Source organism: Carcharodon carcharias, chromosome 35 (assembly GCF_017639515.1).
Source record: "Carcharodon carcharias isolate sCarCar2 chromosome 35, sCarCar2.pri, whole genome shotgun sequence".
Taxonomy (NCBI): Eukaryota; Metazoa; Chordata; class Chondrichthyes; order Lamniformes; family Lamnidae; genus Carcharodon; species Carcharodon carcharias.
The window spans coordinates 1,365,782-1,392,621 of record NC_054501.1 but is presented as its reverse complement, the minus strand read 5'-3'; the positions used below and the strand labels follow the sequence as shown (position 1 = coordinate 1,392,621).

The 26,840-nt window shown below is 53.5% G+C and overlaps 1 protein-coding gene across 3 annotated transcripts in view; it reads right to left on the bottom strand.

Moving 5' to 3' along the window:
* The window catches only part of bgnb (biglycan b), a 51,736-nt gene that overhangs the window by 2,808 nt on the left and 22,088 nt on the right, over positions 1-26,840 (bottom strand). For 2 of the 3 annotated variants that reach the window (XM_041179591.1, XM_041179594.1), the window contains exons 2-7: positions 15,558-15,882; positions 14,799-14,911; positions 11,572-11,785; positions 6,296-6,406; positions 4,795-4,888; positions 2,190-2,328 (exon numbers count right to left, since the gene is read on the bottom strand). In XM_041179591.1, the coding sequence (XP_041035525.1) occupies positions 2,190-2,328; positions 4,795-4,888; positions 6,296-6,406; positions 11,572-11,785; positions 14,799-14,911; positions 15,558-15,825 (939 nt within the window). In that variant the 5' untranslated portion in view covers positions 15,826-15,882. Of the gene's footprint in view, positions 1-2,189; positions 2,329-4,794; positions 4,889-6,295; positions 6,407-11,571; positions 11,786-14,798; positions 14,912-15,557; positions 15,885-24,650; positions 24,656-25,324; positions 25,336-26,840 lie in introns of those variants that run through there. The other variant, XM_041179593.1, reaches the window with a different exon arrangement.

Below are 26,840 nucleotides of genomic sequence, written 5' to 3'. Positions count from 1 at the left end.
GCTTCTTGAGTGTTGTGGGCGCTGCACTCATCCAGGCAAGTGGGGAGTGTCCCATCACACTCCTGATTTGTGCCTTGTAGATGGTGGACAGGCTTTGGGGAGTCAGGAGGTGAGTTACTCTCCGCAGGATTCCCAGCCTCTGACCTGCTCTTGTAGCCACAGTATTTATATGGCTGGGTCCAGTTCAGTTTCTGGTCAATGGTAACCCCCAGGATGTTGATAGTGGAGGATTCGGTGATGGTAATGCCATTGAACATCATGGGGCGATGGTTAGATTCTCTCTTTTGGAGATGGTCATTGCCTGGTACTTGGGAGGCGTGAATGTTACTTGCCACTTGTCAGCCCCAAGCCTGGATATTGTCCAGGTCTTGCTGCATTTGGACATGGACTGCTTCAGTATCTGAGGAGTCGCGAATGGTGCTGAACATTGTGCAACCATCAGCGAACATCCCCACTTCTGACCTTATGAAGGAAGGAAGGTCATCGATGAAGCAGCTGAAGATGGTTGGGCCGAGGACACTACCCTGAGGAACTCCTGCAGTGATGTCCTGGAGCTGAGATGACTGACCCCCCAACAACCACAACCATTTTAGTTGAGGGATAGATATTGGCCTCAGGACACGAGGGAGACTCACCCTCCCCAGTCCCTCGCTCTTCATCCAGTAGCAGCCATGGCATCGTTTACTCCAACTGAGACAGCAGACAGGGGTCTCAGGTTTACTTCAACATCCAGAAACAGCTAGTGCGGCGCTCCCTCAGCACTGACCATCCCACAGTGCGGCGCTCCCTCAGCACTGACCCTCCGACAGTGCGGCGCTCCCTCAGCACTGACCCTCCGACAGTGCGGCTCTCCCTCAGCACTGACCCTCCGACAGTGCGGCTCTCCCTCAGCACTGACCCTCCGACTGTGCGGCGCTCCCTCAGCACTGACCCTCCCACAGTGCGGCGCTCCCTCAGTACTGACCCTCCCACAGTGCGGCGCTCCCTCAGCACTGACCCTCCGACAGTGCGGCGCTCCCTCAGCACTGACCCTCCGACAGTGCGGCTCTCCCTCAGCACTGACCCTCCGACAGTGCTGCGTTCCCTCAGCACTGACCCTCTGAAGCTGCGGCACTCCCTCAGCACTGACCCTCCGACAGTGCGGCACTCCCTCAGCACTGACCCTCCCACAGTGCGGCGCTCCCTCAGCACTGACCCTCCCACAGTGCGGCACTCCCTCAGCACTGACCCTCCGACAGTGCGGCGCTCCCTCAGCACTGACCCTCCCACAGTGCGGCACTCCCTCAGCACTGACACTCCGACAGTGCGGCGCTCCCTCAGCACTGACCCTCCCACAGTGCGGCACTCCCTCAGCACTGACCCTCCGACAGTGCGGCTCTCCCTCAGCACTGACCCTCCGACAGTGCGGCGCTCCCTCAGCACTGACCCTCTGACAGTGCGGCACTACCTCAGCACTGACCCTCTGACATTGCGGCGCTCCCTCAGCACTGACCCTCCCACAGTGCGGCACTCCCTCAGCACTGACCCTCTGACATTGCGGCGCTCCCTCAGCACTGACCCTCCCACAGTGCGGCACTCCCTCAGCACTGACCCTCCGACAGTGCGGCACTCCCTCAGCACTGACCCTCCCACAGTGCGGTGCTCCCTCAGCACTGACCCTCCGACAGTACGGCGCTCCCTCAGCGCTGACCCTCCGACAGTGCGGCGCTCCCTCAGCACTGACCCTCCCACAGTGCGGCGCTCCCTCAGCACCGACCCTCCGACAGTGCGGCTGTCCCTCAGCGCTGACCCTCCGACAGTACGGCGCTCCCTCAGCGCTGACCCTCCGACAGTGCGGCGCTCCCTCAGCACTGACCCTCCAACAGTGCGGCGCTCCCTCAGCACTGACCCTCCCACAGTGCAGCGCTCCCTCAGCACTGACCCTCCCACAGTGCGGCGCTCCCTCAGCACTGACCCTCCAACAGTGCGGCGCTCCCTCAGCACTGACCCTCCGACAGTGCGGCACTCCCTCAGCACTGACACTCCGACAGTGCGGCTGTCCCTCAGCGCTGACCCTCCAACTGATGCGACGGCCCCAACACCGTGATTGCTCGTGCCGTGCTCTGACCACACTACATGGAGGTGACCGTAGCGCTGGGGAGGAACTTGACCGTGGGACCATAGGCCCGTCTCCTCTCGCGCTGTCTCACCTGTAGATATTTCATGTCCGTGAGGCCCGCTGGCACTCGGGTCAGGTTATTGTGTTCGAGGTGCAGCTCCCTCAGGTTCCCCAGGAACGACAAGCTCCCGTTCTCAATGACCCGAATCTGGTTGAATCCAAGGCCCAGCCTGCAAAGCCAAGCACAGTTAGAGCATCATCTTGGGCCAACTGACAGAGCGTGACCTCCAAAAGCCTCACGCCGGCAGTCTAAGACCTTTCTATCTAACTGATTGTCCTGTCCTGCCCGTCGTGAACTTTGACCCGGGCACTCCCTGTCCCGAAATACCTTATGTCCCGCCATCGTGAACTTTAACCCTGTTCATGTCCAGGGGAATGAACTTCCTGTTGACCTGCACTTTGACCGGGCACTCTCTGTCCAATGGAAACCTTACTTCCTGTCATCCTGAACTTTAACCCTGTTCACGTCCAGGAAAACAAACTTCCTGTTGACCTGCACTTTGACCGGGCACTCTCTGTCCAATGGAAACCTTACTTCCTGTCGTCCTGAACTTTAACCCTGTGCTGCCTGTCCAGGGAAACAAACTTCCTGTTAACATGCCCTTTGACCGGGCACTCCTTGTCCAATGGAAACCTTACTTCCTGTCGGCCCAAACTTTAACCCTGCGCTGCCTGTCCAGAAAAGGAGTGCGTTTGCCGCCAACGCGTCAATTGAGGCGTTCTATTGCCTCTCCGCCGCATTTCCTGTTTCAGCGCGGGTCCAGGCCAGCAGAGGAGAAGCAATAAATGTGAATCTTTTTTTTGCCGCCTTTCAGCCCCATCATTTGCGAGCAAAGTTTCTGAGCCTGCGGCAGGCGAATGGGTGGGAGGAGGGTGGGCGTGAGGTGGGTCATTGTGCACTTTCTGCAGCATCTATAGGACAACGCGTTCCTCCCGTTCAAACTTCAGTTCGTTCTGAGCCAAATCTGTCCCTGTCACTCGAGACTGAACATATTCTGGCCCGCCATCTTATTATGCCAGAATTATATCCTCCGTGTAAGTATCCTGGGTCCTGCCGATGTCTTGGTGGTGGGGCGGAGTTGCGGGGAGGCGGGAAAGAATCCTGGAAAATGGCACTGTCTAGCCGATCTCTCCCAAATTTGAAGTTTTCGTAGAAGGAGCCCCGCTTTATTGCTGGCTTTATCAGGGCTGAAGCTCACAATCAGCTCTGCAGTTAAGGTCCCCAACCATGGTTAAATTAATCAAAACCACATGGCGCACGCGCAGGGTGTAGATTGGTGGCCATCTTTGCGGCCGAGTCGCGCTGGCGGTGGGCACAGTGGTCCAGAAAACCTAACTTCCTGTCATCGTGAACTTTAACCCTGTACCACCTGTCCAGAAAACCTAATTTCCTGTCATCGTGAACTTTAAACCTGTACCACCTGTCCAGAAAACCTAACTTCCTGTTAACATGAACCTTGACCGTGCACTTCCTGTCCAAAAAAACCTTACTTCCTACTCTCATGAACGTTAACCCTGTGCTGCCTCCCCAGAAAACCTAACATCCTGTTAACATTAACTTTGACCATGCACTTCCTGCCCAAAAAAACCTTACTTCCTGCTGTCATGAACTTTAACCCTGTACTGCCTCTCCATAAAAATGACCTTCCTGTTGACGTGAACTTTGACTGGGTACTTCACCCCCAAAAAAGTCCTTCCTTCCGTCGTCATGAGTTTTAACCGTGTACTTCCTGCCCAGGGTAACATGGCTTCCTGTTGACCAGGCACCTTCTTGCCCAAAAAAACCTTGACCTCCTCCTGTTGTCATCATTTCTTGATCACGTCCCCCTATCAACTTTTGCCATTGTCATTTGCTATGTCAACAGTCACGCTGCAGTTGCAGGCTATGGCCACTAGGTGGGGTTATTTGTGACATCCTTCTCTGACCAATGGTGAACAGTGTTAAAAAAAAAACTTTTACTCATCATGGGAAAGCCCCAGGAGATCCTCATTACCAATGATTAAAAAAAGAGACATTCTGTCAAAGATTTACAACTTGGACTCATCAGTTGAGCTTCATAAGGATACTTAACCTCAAAGAGGGCAACAATTTACACCGTATAAAAAAAGGTTGCTGATTGGTTGGCAGGTTGACAGGTTGGTTGAAGCTTTGTCATGGAGAATATAGCAGAGAGCAACAGACCACCAGGCTTCGGTGTAACTCGAGACAGTGCAATGCCTGGACATGTCCCTTCCACATGCAGAGGATGGGACCCTGCACATGAACGTAAAGATAGCTTGTAGCAAGTGTAAGTGACCCACTCAGCCAGCGCGGCCGATAATCGCAAATCGGTTGCGAGTGTAATTCCTAGCACACTCGGGATTGATCGGTAAGTGCTGTCCCGCAGCAGAATCACATCGAACGTAGGACACTGTGCACCGAGCTTTGCAAGAGCGGCTTGGTTGAGCGTGGAGAGTACTCTGCCCACTGCGGGCAGCCGCAGGCACGTACCGCTCCGTACTTTCCGCCAAGCAATGGGATGTAGGGCGTGGCAACACACTGTCATTGAAACTGATAGACCACATCACTCATTGGTGTGGCAGACAGGACATCTCATACAAATGAACAAAGCCGCAAAGAGCAGGGACAAGCCCACCTGTTGACGTTGCTATATCGAATCAAGTCTTCGAGTTCGATCGCCTGAATCCTGTTGTGGTCCAAGTGAAGCTCGTGAAGGGTATTCGGCAAATCTAAACAGAAATCGGTCACAAATCAGAAAGGTACAGGGGGTAACAGGTGGATGGAGCATTTCCTGAGCGGAGCAGTCTTCAAAATAGCACTCGCACAGCGTGACGATCATGGAGTTCCTCATTCACCCCTGCAATCAATCCATACGGAATAATCCCGAACGAGACAGATATCAGGAAAGGAAAACTATCAGAGGTGGATAGGAGTCATTATAAACCTCCCTCTACACTGTCCCCAAAGTCAGTCCCAGGACAGGTACAGCATTGGGGTTAGATACAGAGTAAAGCTCCCTCCACAGTGTCCCCATCAAACACTCCCAGGACAGGTACAGCACGGGGTTAGATACAGAGTAAATCTCCCTCTACACCGTCCCCATCAAACACTCCCAGGACAGGTACAGCATGGGGTTAGATACAGAGTAAAGCTCCCTCCACATTGTCCCCATCAAACACTCCCAGGACAGGTACAGCACGGGGTTAGATACAGAGTAAAGCTCCCTCTACACTGTCTCCATCAAACACTCCCAGGACAGGTACAGCACGGGGTTAGATACAGAGTAAAGATCCCTTTACACCGTCGCCATCAAACTCTCCCAGGACAGGTACAGCACGGGGTTAGATACAGAGTAAAGCTCCCTCCACATTGTCCCCATCAAACACTCCCAGGACAGGTACAGCACGGGGTTAGATACAGAGTAAAGCTCTCTCTACACTGTCCCCATCAAACACTCCCAGGACAGGTACAGCACGGGGTTAGATACAGAGTAAAGATCCCTTTACACCGTCCCCATCAAACTCTCCCAGGACAGGTACAGCACGGGGTTAGATACAGAGTAAAGCACCCTCTACACTGTCCCCATCAAACTCTCCGACAGTGCGGCGCTCCCTCAGCACTGACCCTCCCACAGTGCGGCGCTCCCTCAGCGCTGACCCTCCGACAGTGCGGCGCTCCCTCAGCACTGACCCTCCGACAGTGCGACGCTCCCTCAGCAGTGACCCTCCGACAGTGCGGCGCTCCCTCAGCACTGACCCTCCCACAGTGCGGCGCTCCCTCAGCGCTGACCCTCCGACAGTGCGGCGCTCCCTCAGCACTGACCCTCCGACAGTGCGGTGCTCCCTCAGCACTGACCCTCCGACAGTGCGGCGCTCCCTCAGCACTGGCACCGAGGTTGGGGGGGGGCGGGGTGGTGGGGGTGGTGGTGCAAGCACCGGTTGTGGATTCTGGTTCTCGAGTTTATGGATTGGTGGGGCAGGACCACGACTGGGGGGGTGCGGGGTGGGTTGGTGTTGGTGAAGCTGTGACCTTTGACCCGCTGAGTGGCTCTGGAACAACTGGCGCCCCGTTGGGCTGATGGACATCAGGACTGGTGCCCTCACCCCTGTTGGCCGAGTGCGATTGTGACCTCTCACCTTTGGGAATGCCCGACAGCTTGGCCTCCGAGATGCGGATGTAATTTAATTTCAGCCCGTCGAAGGCCCCAGGCTCGAATCCTCCATTGTCCAGTGGATTCCCGCCCATTTCTGAAACGAGAAATCAAGATTGCGGCCATAGCCCGTGAGGAGGGAGCGGAGAGCGGGAGCAACCCGCGGACAACCTGCTCGGCGCTGAGACTGAGAGGCAGAGAAATTTCCTCACACCGAGGGCGGCAAATTATCGGCCCCGGAGGGAGCTCGGTCATTGGGGACGCTCAAGACGGAGGAGAGAGACTTTCGGACTCTAATCCTGGGAGGCCCTTCCTACCTCTGTAACCTCCTCCAGCCCCTACACCCCTCCCTATCTCTGCAACCTCCTCCAGCCCCTACACCCCTCCCTATCTCTGCAACCTCCTCCAGCCCCTACACACCTCCCTATCTCTGTAACCTCCTCCAGCCCCTACACCCCTCCCTATCTCTGTAACCTCCTCCAGCCCCTACAACACTCCCTATCACTGTAACCTTCTCCAAACCCTACACCCCTCCCTATCTCTGTAACCTCCTCCAGCCCCTACACCCCTCCCTATCACTGTAACCTCCTCCAGCCCCTACAACCCTCCCTATCTCTGTAACCTCCTCCAGCCCCTACACCCCTCCCTATCTCTGTAACATCCTCCAGCCCCTACAAACCTCCCTATCTCTGTAACCTCCTCCAGCCCCTACAACCCTCCCTATATCTGTAATGTCCTCCAGCCCCTATAACCCTCCCTATCTTTGTAACCTCCTCCAGCCCTTATACCCCCTCCCTATCTCTATAACCTCCTCCAGCCCCTACAACCCTCCCTATCTCTGTAACCTCCTCCAGCTCCTGCAACCCTCCCTATCTCTGAACCCTCCTCCAGCACCTACAACCCTCTCTATCTCTGTAACCTCCTCCAGCCCCAACAACCCTCCCTATCTCTTTAACCTCCTCCAGCCCCTACAACCATCCCTATCTCTGTAACCTTCTCCAGCCCCTACAACCCTCCCTATCTCTGTAACCTCCTCCAGCCCCTACAACCCTCCCTATATCTGTAATGTCCTCCAGCCCCTATAACCCTCCCTATCACTGTAACCTCCTCCAGCCCTTATACCCCCTCCCTATCTCTATAACCTCCTCCAGCCCCTACACCCCTCCCTATCACTGTAACCTCCTCCAGCCCCTACAACCCTCCCTATCTCTGTAACCTCCTCCAGCCCCTACAAACCTCCCTATCTCTGTAACCTCCTCCAGCCCCTACAACCCTCGCTATCTCTGTAACCTCCTCCAGCCCCTACACCCCTCCCTATCTCTGTAATATCCGCCAGCCCCTAAAAACCTCCCTATTTCTGTAACCTCCTCCAGCCCCTACAACCCTCCCTATATCTGTAATGTCCTCCAGCCCCTATAACCCTCCCTATCTTTGTAACCTCCTGCAGCCCTTATACCCCCTCCCTATCTCTATAACCTCCTCCAGCCCCTACAACCCTCCCTATCTCTGTAACCTCCTCCAGCTCCTGCAACCCTCCCTATCTCTGAACCCTCCTCCAGCACCTACAACCCTCTCTACCTCTGTAACCTCCTCCAGCCCCAACAACCCTCCCTCTCTCTGTAACCTCCTCCAGCCCCTACAACCCTCCCTATCTCTGTAACCTCCTCCATTCCCTACAACCCTCCCTATCTCTGTAAACTCCTCCAGCCCCTACAACCCTCCCATCTCTGTAACCTCCTCCAGCCCCTACAACCCTCCCTATCTCTGTAACCTCCTCCAGCCCTTCCACCCCCTCCCTATCTCTATAACCTCCTCCAGCCCCTACAACCCTCCCTATCTCTGTAACCTCCTCCAGCTCCTGCAACCCTCCATATCTCTGAACCCTCCTCCAGCACCTACAACTCTCTCTACCTCTGTAACCTCCTCCAGCCCCAACAACCCTCCCTCTCTCTGTAACCTCCTCCAGCCCCTACAACCCTCCCTATCTCTGTAACCTCCTCCATTCCTTACAACCCTCCCTATCTCTGTAACCTCCTCCAGCCCCTACAACCCTCCCATCTCTGTAACCTCCTCCAGCCCCTACAACCCTCCCTATCTCTGTAACCTCCTCCAGCCCTTCCACCCCCTCCCTATCTCTATAACCTCCTCCAGCCCCTACAACCCTCCCTATCTCTGTAACCTCCTCCAGCCCCTACAACCCTCCCTATATCTGTAATGTCCTCCAGCCCCTATAACCCTCCCTATCTCTGTAACCTCATCCAGCCCTTATACCCCCTCCCTATCTCTATAACCTCCTCCAGCCCCTACAACCCTCCCTATCTCTGTAACCTCCTCCAGCTCCTGCAACCCTCCCTATCTCTGAAACCTCCTCCAGCACCTACAACCCTATCTCTGTAACCTCCTCCAGCCCCAACAACCCTCCCTCTCTCTGTAACCTCCTCCAGCCCCTACAACCCTCCCTATCTCTGTAACCTCCTCCAGTCCCTACAACCCTCCCTATCTCTGTAACCTCTTCCAGCCCCTACAACACTCCCTATCTCTGTAACCTCCTCCAGCCCCTACAACCCTCCTTATCTCTCTAACCTCCTACAACCCTCCGAGATCTCTGCGCTCCTCCAATTCCAGCCTCTCGAGCATCCCCCGATTCCCATCGCTCCACCATCGGCGGCCGTGCCTTCATCTGCCTGGGGGGGGCCCTGAGCTCTGGAATTCCCTCCCTAAACCTCTCCACCTCTCTCTCTCTCTCTCTCTCTCTCTCTCTCTCTCCTCCTAAAATACATCTCTCTGACCGAGCTTGTGGTCACCTGTCCCTAATATCCCCGCGTGTGGCTCGGGGTCAGATTCTGTCTGATTTTCCGTCCCTGTGGATCACCCTGGGGGCATTTCCTGAGGTGTAGATATTATACAAACAGTTATTGGTGTTCCTGGATGGGGCGGTGAAAGCGGAATTGAGGTGGGAGCTCAACCATGATGGTATTGAATGGGGGAGCCGTCTCGAGGGGCTGAATGGCCTCCTCCTGCTCCACTTTCCTCCCAAGGTATCTGTACACCCCATGAAATCACGGATTATGATGTGAGGTAGCAGTGAATGAGATGAGGAGTCCAACACTGGCAAGCGTCAGTGTTATTTTATTCATTTATGGGATGTGGGGGTCGCTGGCTGGGACCAGCATTTATTGCCCATCCCTAATTGCCCCCTTGAGAAGGTGGGGGTGAGCCGCCTTCTTGAGTCGCTGCTGTCCCGTGTGGTGTAGGTACACCCACCGCGCTGTTAGGGAGGGAGTTCCAGGATTTTGTCCCCGTGTGGTGTAGGTACACCCCCCGTGCTGTTAGGGAGGGAGTTCCAGGATTTTGACCCAGCGACAGTGAAGGAACGGCCGATATATTTCCAAGTTGGGATGGTGAGGGGCTCGGAGGGGAACTTGCAGGTGGTGGTGTTCCCCATGTGTCTGCTGCCCTTGTCTTTCTAGGTGGTAGAGGTGGTGGGTTTGGGCAGCACTGTCGAAGGAGCCTTGGCGAGTTGCTGCAGTGCATCTTGTAGATGGTACACACACTGCTGCCCCTGTGCGTCGGTAGTGGAGGGAGTGAATGTTTGTGGATGGGGAGCCAATCGAGCGGGGCTGCTTTGTCCTGGATGGTGTCGAGCTTCTTGAGTGTTGTGGGAGCTGCACTCATCCAGGCAAGTGGGGAGTATCCCATCACACTCCTGACTTGTGCCTTGTAGATGGTGGACAGGCTTTGGGGAGTCAGGAGGTGAGTTACTCTCCGCAGGATTCCCAGCCTCTGACCTGCTCTTGTAGCCACAGTATTTATATGGCTGGGTCCAGTTCAGTTTCTGGTCAATGGTAACCCCCAGGATGTTGATAGTGGAGGATTCGGTGATGGTAATGCCATTGAACATCATGGGGCGATGGTTAGATTCTCTCTTTTGGAGATGGTCATTGCCTGGTACTTGGGAGGCGTGAATGTTACTTGCCACTTGTCAGCCCCAAGCCTGGATATTGTCCAGGTCTTGCTGCATTTGGACATGGACTGCTTCAGTATCTGAGGAGTCGCGAATGGTGCTGAACATTGTGCAACCATCATTGAACATCCCCACTTCTGACCTTATGATGGGAGGAAGGTCATTGATGAAGCAGCTGAAGATGGTTGGGCCAAGGACACTACCCTGAGGAACTCCTGCAGTGATGTCCTGGAGCTGAGATGAATGACCCCCCAACAACCACAACCATCTTCCTTTGTGCTCGGTATGACCCCAACCAGCGGAGAGTTTTCCCCCTGATTCCCATTGACTCCAGTTTTGCTGGGGCTCCTCGATGACCACACTCGGTCAAATGCTGCCTCGATGTCAAGTGCAGTCACTCTCACCTCACCTCGGGAGCTCAGCTCTGTGGTCCATGTTTGAACCAAGGCTGGAATGAGGTCAGGAGCTGAGTGACCCTGGCGGAACCCAAAGTGTGGAAGTGATGTGACTAGAATCTATTTGACAAGCACAGGAAGCTAAGTGAAAGGCTAACAGAGTTTTGGCCTTCATCTTGAGGCGTGGAGGTTATGTTACTGCTGTACAAAACTCTGGTCAGACCCCAGCCTGGAGTAACTGTCTTCAGTTCTGGGCCCGGGGTCACTGAGAGACTAATTGCGCAGATGGGAGTAACTGCATCAGGAGGTGGTGGAGGCAGGGTCAATGAATATTTTCATGGCAGAGGTGGATAGATTCTTGGCTAACAAGGGAGCCAAAGATGATTGTGGGTCAGCGGAATGTGGAGTTGAGGCCATAATCAGATCAGCCATGCTTGTAATGAAGGGTGGAGCAGGCCCGAGGGGCTGAATGGCCTACTCCTGCTCTTTATTCGTATGTTTGTATATAACTGCATTCAGTTCCAGACCTCTGGTCACTGAGAGACTAATTGCACAGGTGGGGGTCACTTGTGTTCATTTCTGGGCCCAGGGTCACTGAGAGACTAATTGCACAAATGGAAGAACTGCGTTCAGTTCTGGGCCTGGGGTCACTGAGAGACTATTTGCCCAGATGGGGGTAACTGCATTCAGTTCTGGGCCTGGGGTCACTGAGAGACTATTTGCCCAGATGGGGGTAACTGCATTCAGTTCTGGGCCCAGGGTCACTGAGAGACTAATTGCACAGATGGAAGAACTGCATTCAGCTCTGGGCCCGGGGTCACTGAGAGACTCTGAGACGTCAGTGAGACCCAGTCAGGTGGTTAGAACTGTGGCTACAGATTGACTGAGTGAGCCTTCACTCACCGATGCAGTTCATGTCTTTCATCCCTCGGAAGGCTTCCTTGGGCACCTTCTTGATATGGTTCTCATGGATCCTCAGCTCAACAAGGGATTTGGGCAGGTTCTTTGGAATTTCCACCAGGGCGTTCTTCGACAGGTACAGCTTCTGAAGGGCGACCAGGGACAGGAAGGCCTTAGGATGAACCTTACTGATCTTGTTATTGACCAGATAGAGAGCCTAAAAACAAAGAAGACAGGAGTGAGAGGAAAGCATGAGTGTGAGTGTGTGTGAGAGTGAGTGTTTATTTGTAAGTATGTGTCTGTGTTTTTGAGTGTGTGTGTGTTTGTGAATGTGAGTTTGTGAGTATGTGTTTCTGATGTGTGTGAGTGTGAGTCTGTGAGTGAGCGTGTGTGAGAGGATGTATGTGTGAGAGATTGTGTATGTGTGTGCGTGTCTGAGTGTGGGAGTGTGCCTATGTGTGTGTGTGTGGTTGAGTGAGTGTGTGTGTGTGTGTGTGAGGTTGAGTGTGTGTGTGTGAGTGTGTGTGTGAGGTTGATTGTGTGTGTGAATGTGTGTTTGTGAGTCTGTGATTGAGTGTGTGTTTGTGAGAGGGTGTGTATGTGTGTGCATGTGTGAGTGTGTGTGTGCGTGTGTGTGTGTGTGTGTGTGTGTGTGTGTGTGTGTGTGTGTGTGTGTGTGTGTGTGTGTGTGTGTGTGTGTGTGTGTGTGAAGTTGAGTGAGTGTGTGTGAGTGTGTGTTTGTGAGTGTGTGTGAGTCTGCGAGTGAGTGTGTGTGTGTGAGGTTGAGTGTGTGTATGTGTGTGTATGTGAGGTTATGTGTGTGTGCGCTTATGTAAGTGTATGAGTGTGTGTGTGTGTGTGTGTGTGTGCACGAGTGTGTGTGAGCCTGCATGCACATGAGTGAGAGAGTGAGGGTGGGTTCATGTGTGTATGTGGGTGTGTTTATGTGTATGAGTATGTGTGTGAGTGTGTAAGTATGAGTGTGTTTGTGTGTCAGTGAGTGTGTTTATGTGAATGTGATTGTATATGTGTGTGTATGTGTGTAAGTGTAAATATGTGGGTGTGAGTGTGAATCTGCGAGTGTGTGTGTGAGAGTATGAGTCTGTGAGTGTGCAATTGTGTGTGTGTGAGTGTGAGTCTGTGTGTGTGTGTGACCATGTGTGTTTGTGAGTGTGTGTGTTTATGAGTATGTGTGTGTGAGTGTGAGTCTGCGAGTGAGTGCATGTGAGAGGGTGTATGTGTGAGAGACTGTGTATGTGTGTGCGTGTCTGAATGTGATGTTGAGTGAATGTGTGTGTGTGTGTGTGTTTGTGAGGTTGAGTGAGTGTGTGTGCGAGGTTGAGTGTGTGTGTGTGTGTGAGGTTGAGCGTGTGTGTGTGTTTGTGAGTGTGTGTGTATTTGTGTGAGAGTCTGAATTTGTTAGTGTGTGTGTGTGAGAGAGAGAGAGTGTGTTTGTGTGTATGAGGTTGAATGTGTGTCTGTGTGTGAGGTTGTGTATGTGAGAGGTTAAGTGAGTGTATGTGTGTGTATTTGAGGTTGTGTGTGTGCCTGTGTGAGTATGTGAGTATGAGTGTATGTGTGTGAGTGTGCACGAGTGTGTGTGAGTCTGCATGTGTTTTAGTGTGTGAAAGAGTGAGTGTGTGTTCGTGTGTGCGTGTGAGTGTGCACAAGTGTGTGTGAGCCTGCATGCACATGTGTGAGAGAGTGTGTGTGCGTTCGTGTGTGTGTTTGTGGGTGTGTCTATGTGTATGTGTGAGTGTTTGTGTGTATGTGTGAGTATGTGTGTGAGTGTGTATGTATGAGTGTGTTTGTGTGTCTGTGACTGTGTTTATGTGTGTGTGATTGTATATGTGTGTGTGTGCATGTGGGTGTAAGTGTGTGGGTGTGAATGTGAGCCTGCGAGTGTGTGTATGTGCATGCGTGAATGTGTGTGCGTGTTGGTGTTTATGCCTCTGCATATGTCTGTAAAATTCTTCAAACTACTTGCAGTTCCTCCTCATTCAACTAAGGGGAGCTGAGTGTGTGTGTGCGCATGTGTGTGTGGGTGGGGGGGGGGGTAGTGAGAGACGGTGTGTGTGTGTGTGTATGTGTGTGTGTGGTGGGAGGGTGAGTGAGAGACGGGGTGTGTGTGTGTGTGTGTGTGTGTGTGTGTGGGGGGGGTAGTGAGAGAAGGTGTGTGTGTGTGTGTGTGTGTGTGTGTGTTTGTGAAAGTGTGTATGTGGTTGAGTGTGTGTGTGAGTGTATGTGTGTGTGTGAGTGTGTGTGTGTGTGTGAGTTTGTGTGTGTGTGAGTTTGTGTGTGTATGTGAAAGTGTGTATGTGGTTGAGTGTGTGTGTGTGTGTGTATGTGTGTGCGTATGTGTGTGAGTGTGTGTGTGTTTGTGTGTGTGTGTGTATGTGAAAGTGTGTATGTGGGTGAGTGTGTGTGTGTGTGTGTGTGTGAGTGTGTGTGTGTATGTGTGTGTGTGTGTATGTGAAAGTGTGTATGTGGTTGAGTGTGTGTGTGTGTGAGAGTGTGTGTGTGTGCGTGTGTGCGTATGTTTATGTCTCCGCATACGTCTGCAAAACTCAACAAACTACTTGCAGTTCCTCTTCATTCGACTAGGAGGAGCTGAGAGTCTGCAGTGAAGGGGACACAGTCAGCAGGAAAACCGTCAGTCAGATTGTGTCAGGCGTTTCTTTCAGACCAACAACTGAGAGGCAAAACACCAGGACATGGAGAGCTCCCAGACGATTAGTCATAGAGGAATGAGAGGCGATCATATTGAAACATGTCAGATTCTGAGGGGGAGGGGGTTTGACAGGGTGGATGCTGAGGGGATGTTTCCCTGCCCCTCGTTGGGGGGGGAATCTAGAACGAGGGGAGGGAGGAGGGGGCACAGTTTCAGAGTGAGGGGTCTCCCATTGAAGACGGAGATGAGGAGGAATTTCTTGTCTCAGAGGGTGGTCAGTCTGTGGAATTCTCTCCCCCCCCCTCCCCCTGAGAGCAGTGGGGGCCGGGTCACTGGATATATTCAAGGCCGAGTGAGACAGATTTCTAATCGACGAGGGGGGTCGAGGGTTATGAGGGGGGAGGGGACAGGAAAGTGGAGTCGAGGAACAATCGGATCAGGCACGGTCTTATTGATGGGGGGAGCAGGCTCGAGGGGCCGAATAGCACCCCCCCCCCACCCCCCCACCACCAAGTGCTCCGAGCTGGTACATTCTGCCCAGAGGGCAGGCAGTGCTCACATAAAGGTTCCTCAGACCCTTGAAGTCCTTCTCTTTGATCTCCGTGATTTTGTTGTTTTGCAGATCGACAAGGCTCATTTCCGTTGGTATATTGGCTGGGACTTCCTTCAGGCCTACGCAGGAGAGAAAGGAGACAGCTATCACAGATCCGTGGGGGGAACGCCAGCGGAGGAGGGAGGGAGGGAGCGGGGCAGTCGAGGCTCATTGGAGCCAAAGGTCACCGGAGCGGCGCTCCCTCGGCGCTGACCCTCCCACAGCGCTGACCCTCCCACAGTGCGGCGCTCCCTCAGCACTGACCCTCCAACAGTGCGGCACTCCCTCAGCACTGACCCTCCGACCGTGCGGTGCTCCCTCAGCACTGACCCTCCGACAGGGCGGCGCTCCCTCAGCGCTGACCCTCCGACAGTGCAGCGCTCCCTCAGCACTGACCCTCCCACAGTGCGGTGCTCCCTCAGCACTGACCCTCTGACAGTGCGGCGCTCCCCCAGCACTGACCCTTCCACAGTGCGGCACTCCCTCAGCACTGACCCTCCGAACGTGCGGCGCTCCCTCAGCGCTGACCCTCCGACAGTGCGGCACTCCCTCAGCACTGACCCTCCAACAGTGCGGCTCTCCCTCAGCACTGACCCTCCGACAGTGCGGCGCTCCCTCAGCACTGACCCTCCGACAGCGCGGCGCTCCCTCAGCACTAACCCTCCCACAGTGCGGCGCTCCCTCAGCGCTGACCCTCCGACAGCGCGGGGCGAGATGTGTACCTACCGAGATCTGAGCACTGGAGTACCCGTCTGTTGCACTGACAGGCAAAGGGGCAGTGCATGGGCTCATATGGGCCACGGGGCTGTGGTGGGACGAATGGCGGCTGGGGTGCCGGGGTGCTGTCTGGCACCGGCAGCTCCTCGATGGCTGACCCCTCATCGTTCTGCATGCCTGTCAAGTCGTCGATGAAATCGAGGAAGCCATGCTGCTGGAAGGGCAAGGCCAAACAGCAGACCAGGAGGCATGGCAGGAGGAGGATGCTGTTCCTCATGGTGGCTGGCACAGGCTCGAAATGGGCTGCTTCCCCCCTCTTGCTCGGGCTCTAACCCTGGCGGTACAAACAGAGGGAGAAAAAATAAGATATCAGGGAATCAGCAGCCGCCACCCACAACGACCTCGCCGCCAAGGACGTGAAGAATTTGCACACCCAAATCCCCGCCTCCTTCTCAAACTCCCTCCCCAGCACCCCCCTCCTCCACTGGTCCAATATATCTCTGGCAAAGCCAGCCAAAACCACCCCCCAAACCCCCAATGGGCCGAATGGCCTGCCGCTCTCAGGGAGGATATGTCGGCCTTGGAGGGGGTCACTGAGAGACTAATTGCGCCGATGGGAGCAACTTTTTTCGGCTCTGAGGCCCTGCCCATCAAGAAGGATGTTTTTGGCCTTGGAGGCGGTCACTGAGAGACTCATTGCGCAGATGGCAGTGACTGTTTTCAGCTCTGGGGTCCAGCACCTCAGGAAGGATATTTTGGCTTTGGAGGTGGTCACTGAGAGACTAATTGCGCAGATGGCAGTGACTGTTTTCAGCTCTGGGGTCCAGCACCTCAGGAAGGATATTTTGGCCTTGGAGGTGGTCACTGAGAGACTAATTGTGCAGATCGTCGTGACTGTTTTTGGTTCTGGAGCCCCCTCACCTCAGGGAGGACATACTGGCCTTGGAGGTGGTCACTGAGAGACTATTTGTGCAGATGGGAGCAACTTTTTTCGGCTCTGAGACCCTGCCCATCAAGAAGGATATATTGGCCTTGGAGGCGGTCACTGAGAGACTAATTGCGCAGATGGCAGTGACTGTTTTCAGCTCTGGGGTCCAGCACCTCAGGAAGGATATTTTGGCCTTGGAGGTGGTCACTGAGAGACTAATTGTGCAGATCGTCGTGACTGTTTTTGGTTCTGGAGCCCTTCACCTCAGGGAGGACATATTGGCCTTGGAGGCAGTCACTGAGAGACTAATTGCACAGATGGCAGTGGCTGTTTTCGGTTCTGGGGCCCTGCCCATTGGGAAGGATATATTGGTGGTCACTGAGAGACTAATTGCACAGATGGCAGTGGCTGTTTTCAGCTCTGGGGCCCCACACCTCAGGAAAGAATATTATGGACTTGGAGGGGGTGCAGAGCAGATTCACCAGAATGTTCCCAGGGCTGAAAGGGTTAAATTCTGTGGAACAGTCACACAAACCAGGCTTATGTTATTCCCTTGAGTATTGAAGATTAAGGGGTTATTCAATTGAGACGATTGAAGGGGTTGATAGGGTCGACAGAGAGAAACTATTTCCTCTGGTGGTGTTGGTGAGGGGCAGAACAAGGGGACGGAGCCTTAAACTGAGAGCGGGGCTGTTCAGGGGTGATGTCAGGAAGCACTTCCTCACACCGATGGGAGTGCAAATCTGGAACCCTCTCCCCCACCAACACACAAAAAGCAGTCGAGGTTGGGGGCGGTGGGGGGGCGGTGGGGGGTCAGTTGGAAATTTCAAACCCGAGATTGATCGATTTTTGCAGGGTAAGGGGGAACCGAGGTGGGGAGATGGAGTTAAGGTACAGATCAGCCGTGATCTGATTGAATGGAGGAACAGGCTCGAGAGGGGCCGAATAGGCTTCCTCCTGTTCCTGTGTAACAGGCTCGAGAGGGGCTGAATGGCCTCCTCCTGTTCCTGTGTGACAGGCTCGAGAGGGGCTGAATGGCCTCCTCCTGTTCCTGGCGAGTACCCTGCTGTCAGTCCTGACCCCGGTCACTCGTCATCATGGCGCCCGGATCAAACGCGCTGCGTCCAATCCCGACACCCTGCGCTCACTAGTGCCCCCTATGAGCAAAGAGCGGAACAGCACGAAAGATGCCTTGAACCTCAGAGCTGGGGGGGGCGAATCATTGAACAGACTCCGGAATTAGCTGGAGATGGTTTCCGGTTGGCTAACTGTGGATCTAAGAGCGGGTTGAGGGTTACGAATGCTCTGACCCCTCTGCATTATGGTCGGGCACCACAAGGTGGGCCATTTGGCCCTTCACCACGGTGCTAGCTTCCACCGAACGTGCATCAACACGGTGATATGGAGGGCATTAGTGCTCTGAAAGTGACTGGTAGTTTGTTCCAATGCCAGGGATCATTATTTGGCCACATGCAGAAAAGGAGAAAAGGATAAGTTAAAGACTTTCCGGAAAAGAGTGTTCAAAATGTCACGGGGTGGGGGGGGTCATTTAACGTTTGCCCCACAGTCAGGCAGTCGGGGGTTTGAACTCCCAACTCCGGACCCTCGAGCGTGAAGCCAGGCATCAAGGACCCCACCCCCCCTTGGTGTCCCTACAGGGTGTGACGAGTGGGGTCCCACAGGGGCCCCAACTATTCACAAATTCCATCAACGACTTAGATGAAGGGAGCGAAGGAACGGTAGCTAAATTTGCAGACGACACAAAGATGGTTGGATAGTATGTGGTGAAGAAGACATCAGGGGTTTGGAGATGGGTAGAGATAAGTGGAGCGAGCGGGCAAAAAATCTGGAAGAGGGAGCGCAGGAGGGAAAATGTGAAGTTCTTCACACTTGGAGGAAGAATATATAAGCAGAGAATTGCTTGAACGAGAATGGCAGCAGAATTCCGAGGTGCAGAGGGATCTGGGTGTTCTAGCACGAGTCACAAAAAGTTAGTATGCAGGCACAACGAGTAATTAAGAAGGCTAATGGAATGCGATCCTATATTATGACACGAATTGAAGTGAGTTGTTATACTTCAATTATGCAGGGTATTGGTGTATCATGCACATGGAGCACCGCACTGTCGGAGGGTCAGTGCTGAGGGAGCGCCGTACTGTCGGAGGGTCAGTCCTGAGGGAGCGCCACACTGTCGGAAGGTCACTGCTGAGGGAGCACCGCACTGTCGGAGGGTCAGCGCTGAGGGAGCACCGCACTGTCGGAGGGTCAGTGCTGAGGGAGAGCCGCACTGTCGGTGTGTCAGTGCTGAGGGAGCACCGCACTGTCGGACGGTCAGTGCTGAGGGAGTGCCGCACTGTCAGAGGGTCAGCGCTGAGAGACTGCCACGCTGTTGAAGGGTCAGTGCTGAGGGAGCACCGCACTGTCGGAGGGTCAGTGCTGAGGGAGCGCCGCACTGTCGGAGGGTCAGTGCTGAGGGAGAGCCGCACTGTCGGAAGGTCAGTGCTGAGGGAGCGCCGCACTGTCGGAGGGTCAGCGCTGAGGGAGCGCCGCACTGTTGGAGGGTCAATGCTGAGGGAGAGCTGCGCTGTCGGAAGGTCAGTGCTGAGGGAGCGCCGCACTGTCGGAGGGTCAGCGCTGAGGGAGCGCCGCACTGTCGGAGGGTCAATGCTGAGGGAGAGCTGCGCTGTCGGAGGGTCAGTGCTGAGGGAGCGCCGTACTGTTGGAGGGTCAGTGCTGAGGGAGCACTGCACTGTCGGAGGGTCAGTGCTGAGGCAGCACCGCACTGTCGGAGGGTCAGTGCTGAGGGAGCACCGCACTGTTGGAGGGTCAATGCTGAGGGAGCGCCGCGCTGTCGGAGTGCCGCACTGTCGGAGTTGACGTCTTTCAGGATGAGACATTAAACCATCTGCCCTCTCAGGTGATGTCAAATATCCCATGGCCCCTACTGGATGAAGAACGTGGGTAGGGGTGAGGTAGAGGGAGCTCTACCCGATGTCCTGGGGACCTATCGTTGTCTCTCAACCAACATCAAACAGAAAACCAGATGATCGGGGTCATTGTCACATTGCTTGTTTGTGGGATCTTGCTGTGCACAAATTAGCCACCAAATTTCTTGCATTACAACACTTCAAAAACTCTCTTCCATTGGCTCTGAGTTGCTCTGGGACATCCCGAGCTGGGGAAAAGCACAGTGGTAATGCTCAAATTGTCTGCTGTTCTATTGGAGTCGGGTGATCATTATTGTCCACAGCAGACTGGGGAGAATTCCCCTCCCTTACCACAGCCTCTACCCCAGCGACTCCCCGTCAAATACCTATAGTGGCCCTGGGAGGTGTTACATCCACTCCTCCTGGTTCACTCCCACTGTCCACAATCCCAATGGACCCAAACCCCTTCCCGTTCAATCCCACTGTCCATAATCCCAATGGACCCAAACCCCTTCCTGTTCACTCCCACTGTCCACAATCCCAATGGACCCAAACCCCTTCCTGTTCACTCCCACTGTCCACAATCCCAATGGACCCAAACCCGTTCCTGTTCACCCCCACTGTACACAATCCCAATGGACCCAAACCCCTGCCCGTTTATTCCCACTGTCCACAATCTCAATGGACCCAAACCCCTTCCTGTTCACTCCCAGTGTACACAATCCCAATGGACCCGAACCCCTTCCCGTTCACTCCCACTGTCCACAATCCCAATGGACCCAAACCCCTTCCTGTTCACTCCCACTGTCCACAATCCCAATGGAACCAAACACCTTCCCGTTCACTCCCACTGTACACAATCCCAATGGACCCGAACCCCTTCCCGTTCACTCCCACTATCCACAACCCCAATGGACCCAAACCCTTTCTTGTTCACTCCCACTGTACACAATCCCAATGGACCCAAACCCCTTCCCATTCACTCCCACTGTACACAATCCCAATGGACCCAAACCCCTTCCCATTCATTCCCACTGTACACAATTCCTTCTACAACCCTCCCTATCTCTGTAACCTCCTCCAGACCCTATAACCCTTCCTATCTCTGTAACATCTTCCAGCCCCTACAATCTTCCATATCTCTATAACCTTCTCTAGCCCCTACAACACTCCCTATCTCTGTAACGTCCTCCCGCCCCTACAACCCTCCCTATCTCTGTAACCACCTCCAGCCCCTACAACCCTCCCTATCTCTGTAACCTCCTCCAGACCCTACACCCCTCCCTATCTCTGTAACCTCCTCCAGACCCTACAACCCTCCCTATCTCTGTAACCTCCTCCAGCCCCTACACCCCTCCCTATCTCTGTAAACTCCTCCAGCCCCTACACCCTCCCTATCTCTGTAACCTCCTCCTACAACCCTCCGAGATCTCTGCGCTCCTCCAATTCCGGCCTCTCGAGCATCCCCCGATTCCCATCGCTCCACCATTGGTGGCCGTGCCTTCAGCTGCCTGGGGGGGGGCCCTGAGCTCTGGAATTCCCTCCCTAAATCTCTCCGCCTCCCCCTCTCTCTCTCTCGCTCTCTCTCTCTCTCTCTCTCCTCCTTTAAGATGCTCCTTAAAAACCGATCTCTCTGACCGAGCTTGTGGTCACCTGTCCCTAATATCCCCGCGTGTGGCTCGGGGTCAGATTCTGTCCGATTTATGCTCGTGTGAATCGCTTTGGGGACGCTGAACGACGTTACAGGAGCTATAAAAATGCAGATTTGTTGTTGGTACAGTTTAGCACACATCCACAACGACATACACAACACCCCAGGGTTCTGAAGTGTCCCGCAGGTGGAGGTCCTTTGACCTCACTGAGCTGATGTCACAGGCGTCAGGATGACAGAGAACGAGGGTTCAAAGGTCAGACTGAGGTGTCGCATGGTTAGGCAGGCGGGCACTGGACTCTGGACGACCGACAACCGCTCGGGAAGGCGAGGCGATGCCAGCGATATTTGACTGCATGGGGCGTCGTGGGACAGGCCCGCCAATTGCTCACTCGTTTGTTCTCACGCAGCTCTGCCCCTTTAAGAGCTGTTCTCCGTGCAAAGCTGAGGGAGGCGTGGGAAGGGGACCGGCGGCGTGCAGAGCAGCAGAGGTCACTTGGCAAAGAGCTGGACCATAATATTTGCTTCCAAACCACATGGATTGTAAACAGGCATCTTTCGAGCAGGAGAGGGAACACAACCTGACATCATTTATTCCACAATGAGATCATCACAAAGTGATGTGAACTGTTGAATTAATTTTGTGTTCCCTCTACACCGCCGCCATCAAACACTCCCAGGACAGGTACAGCACAGGGTTAGATACAGAGTAAAGCTCCCTCTACACCGCCGCCATCAAACACTCCCAGGACAGGTACAGCACGGGGTTAGATACAGAGTAAATCTCCCTCTACACTGTCCCCATCAAACACTCCCAGGGCAGGTACAGCACGGGGTTAGATACAGAGTAAAGCTCTCTCTACACTGTCCCCATCAAACACTCCCAGGGCAGGTACAGCACGGGGTTAGATACAGAGTAAAGCTCCCTCTACGCTGTCCCCATCAAACACTCCCAGGACAGGTACAGCACGGGGTTAGATACAGAGTAAAGCTCCCTCTACACTGTCCGCATCAAACACTCCCAGGGCAGGTACAGCACGGGGTTAGATACAGAGTAAATCTCCCTCTACACTGTCCCCATCAAACACTCCCAGGACAGGTACAGCACGGGGTTAGATACAGACAAAAGTGCTCTCTTCACTCTCCCTGTCAAACAGTCCCAGGGAAGATACAGCACGGGGTTAGCTACAGAATAAATATCCCTCAGCAATTTCCCCAACAAACACTCCCAGGACAGGTACAGCACGGAATTAGATACATAGGGAATCTCCACCTACACGGTCCCGATCAAACTCCCCCAGGACAGCTAAGCACAGGATTAGATAAAGAGTAATTGTCCCCTTACACTCACACCATCAAACATTCCCAGGACAGGTACAGCACAGGGTTAGATACAGAGTAAAGCTCCCTCTACACTGTCTCCATCAAACACTCCCAGGACAGGTACAGCACAGCGTAAGATACAGAGTAAAGCTTCCTCTACAACGTCCCCATCAAACACTCCCAGGACAGGTACAGCACAGCGTAAGATACAGAGTAAAGCTTCCTCTACAACGTCCCCATCAAACACTCCCAGGACAGGTACAGCATGGGGTTAGATACAGAGTAAACTCCCTCTACACTGTCCCCATCAAACACTCCCAGGACAGGTACAGCACGGGGTTAGATACAGAGTAAAGCTCCCTCTACACTCTCCCCATCAAACACTCCCAGGACAGGTACAGCACGGGGTTAGATACAGAGTAAAGCTCCCTCTACACTGTCCCCATCAAACACTCCCAGGACAGGTACAGCACGGGGTTAGATACAGAGTAAAGCTCCCTCTACTCCATCCCCATCAAACATTCCCAGGACTGGTAAAGCACAGGGTTAGATTCAGACAAAAGCGCTCTCTTCACTCTCCCTGTCAAACAGTCCCAGGGAAGGTACAGCAAGTGGTTAGCTACAGAATAACTCTCCCTGTGAAATGACCCCATCAAAACCTCCCAGGACAGGTACAGCACAGGGTTAGGTACAGAGATTAGGATCCTCTACACTGGCCCCATCAAACAATCCCTGGACCGGTACACTACGGCATTAGATACAGAGTAAATCTCCCACTACACTGGTCCTATCAAACTCTCCCAGGACAGGTACAGCATTGGTTTAGATGCAGAATAAAGCTTCCTCTACAATGTCCCCATCAAACACTCCCAGGACAGGTACAGCATGGGGTCAGATACTGAGTAACGCTCCATCTACACTGTCCCCATCAAACATTCCCAGGACAGGGACAGCTTTGGGTCAGATACTGAGTAAAGCTCCCCTACACTGACCCCATAAATCACACCCGGGACAGGTACAGCACGGGATAAGATAAAGGTTAAAGCACCCCTTCACTGTCCCCATGAAACAGTCCCAGTTCAGGTACAGCACGGTGTTAGCTACAGAATAAGTCTCCCTCTGAAATGACCCCATCAAAACCTCCCAGGACAGATACAGCACAGGGTTAGGTACAGACATTAGGATCCTCTACACTGTCCCCGTCAAACACTCCCAGAACACGCACACTGCCTAAATCTCCCACTAGACTGGCCCCATCACTCCCAGGACAGGTACAGGATGGGTTTAGATGCAGAGTAATGCTCCCTCTACACTGTCTCCATCAAACACTCCCAGGATAGTTATAGCATGGGATTAGATACAGAGTAAAGCTCCCTCTACACCGTCCCCATCAATCACTCCCAGGACAGGTACAGCACGGTGTGAGGTACAGATTAAAACACCCTCCACACTATCTCCATTAAACACTCCCAGGGCAGGATCATTACAGGTTGAGATACAGAGTAAAGCTTCCTCTACACTGTCCCCATCAATCACTCCGAGGACAGGTACACCACGGGGTGAGATACAGAGTAAAACTCCCTCCACACTATCTCCATTAAACATTCCCAGGGCAGGATCATTACAGGTTGAGATACAGAGTAAAGCTTCCTCTACACTGTCCCCAACAAACACTCCCAGGACAGGTACAACACGGGGTTAGATACAGAGTAAAGCTTCCTCTACAATGTCCCCATCAAACACTCCCAGGACAGGTACAGCACGGGGTTAGATACAGAGTAAAGCTCCTACTACATTGTTGCAGTCAAATACTTTCATGACAGGTACAGTACGGGGTTAGATAGTGTGTAATGCTCTCTCTACACCGTCCCCATCAAACACTCCCAGGACAGGTACAGCACGGGGTTAGATACAGAGTAAAGCTCCCTCTACACCGTCCCCATCAAACACTCCCAGGACAGGTACAGCAAGGGGTTAGATACAGAGTAAAGCTCGCTCTACACTGTCCCCATCAAACACTCCCAGGACAGGTACAGCACCGTGTTAGATACAGAGTAAAGCTCCCTCTACACCGTCCACATCAAACACTCCCAGGACAGGTACAGCACGGGATTAGATACAGAGTAAATCTCCCTCCACACTGACCCCATCAATCACTCCAAGGACAGTTACAGCACGGGATTAGATACAGAATAAATCTCCATCTACAATGTCCCCATCAAACACTTCCAGGACAGGTACATCACGAGGTTAGACACACTGTAAATCTCCATCGAAACTGTCCATGTCAAACACTCCCTGTGCAGGTACAGCTTAGTGTTAAATACAGAGTAAAGCTCACTCTACACCGTCCCCATTACACAAACCCAGGATAGGTACAGCACGGGGTTAGATACAGATTAAAGCTCCCTCTACACTGTCCCCATCAAACAGTCCCAGGACAGGTACAGCACGGGGATAGATACAGAGTAAAGGTCCCTCTACACCGTCCCCATCAAACACTCCCAGGACAGGTACAGCACGGGGTTAGATACACAGTAAAGCTCCCTCTACACTGTCCCCATCAAACACTCCCAGGACAGGTACAGCACGGGGTTGGATACAGAGTAAATCTCCCTCTACACTGTCCCCATCAAACACTCCCAGGGCAGGTACAGCACGGGGTTAGATACAGAGTAAAGCTCTCTCTACACTGTCCCCATCAAACACTCCCAGGGCAGGTACAGCACGGGGTTAGATACAGAGTAAAGCTCCCTCTACGCTGTCCCCATCAAACACTCCCAGGACAGGTACAGCACGGGGTTAGATACAGAGTAAAGCTCCCTCTACACTGTCCGCATCAAACACTCCCAGGGCAGGTACAGCACGGGGTTAGATACAGAGTAAATCTCCCTCTACACTGTCCCCATCAAACACTCCCAGGACAGGTACAGCACGGGTTAGATACAGACAAAAGTGCTCTCTTCACTCTCCCTGTCAAACAGTCCCAGGGAAGATACAGCACGGGGTTAGCTACAGAATAAATATCCCTCAGCAATTTCCCCAACAAACACTCCCAGGACAGGTACAGCACGGAATTAGATACATAGGGAATCTCCACCTACACGGTCCCGATCAAACTCCCCCAGGACAGCTAAGCACAGGATTAGATAAAGAGTAATTGTCCCCTTACACTCACACCATCAAACATTCCCAGGACAGGTACAGCACAGGGTTAGATACAGAGTAAAGCTCCCTCTACACTGTCTCCATCAAACACTCCCAGGACAGGTACAGCACAGCGTAAGATACAGAGTAAAGCTTCCTCTACAACGTCCCCATCAAACACTCCCAGGACAGGTACAGCACAGCGTAAGATACAGAGTAAAGCTTCCTCTACAACGTCCCCATCAAACACTCCCAGGACAGGTACAGCATGGGGTTAGATACAGAGTAAACTCCCTCTACACTGTCCCCATCAAACACTCCCAGGACAGGTACAGCACGGGGTTAGATACAGAGTAAAGCTCCCTCTACACTCTCCCCATCAAACACTCCCAGGACAGGTACAGCACGGGGTTAGATACAGAGTAAAGCTCCCTCTACACTGTCCCCATCAAACACTCCCAGGACAGGTACAGCACGGGGTTAGATACAGAGTAAAGCTCCCTCTACTCCATCCCCATCAAACATTCCCAGGACTGGTAAAGCACAGGGTTAGATACAGACAAAAGCGCTCTCTTCACTCTCCCTGTCAAACAGTCCCAGGGAAGGTACAGCAAGTGGTTAGCTACAGAATAACTCTCCCTGTGAAATGACCCCATCAAAACCTCCCAGGACAGGTACAGCACAGGGTTAGGTACAGAGATTAGGATCCTCTACACTGGCCCCATCAAACAATCCCTGGACCGGTACACTACGGCATTAGATACAGAGTAAATCTCCCACTACACTGGTCCTATCAAACTCTCCCAGGACAGGTACAGCATTGGTTTAGATGCAGAATAAAGCTTCCTCTACAATGTCCCCATCAAACACTCCCAGGACAGGTACAGCATGGGGTCAGATACTGAGTAACGCTCCATCTACACTGTCCCCATCAAACATTCCCAGGACAGGGACAGCTTTGGGTCAGATACTGAGTAAAGCTCCCCTACACTGACCCCATAAATCACACCCGGGACAGGTACAGCACGGGATAAGATAAAGGTTAAAGCACCCCTTCACTGTCCCCATGAAACAGTCCCAGTTCAGGTACAGCACGGTGTTAGCTACAGAATAAGTCTCCCTCTGAAATGACCCCATCAAAACCTCCCAGGACAGATACAGCACAGGGTTAGGTACAGACATTAGGATCCTCTACACTGTCCCCGTCAAACACTCCCAGAACACGCACACTGCCTAAATCTCCCACTAGACTGGCCCCATCACTCCCAGGACAGGTACAGGATGGGTTTAGATGCAGAGTAATGCTCCCTCTACAC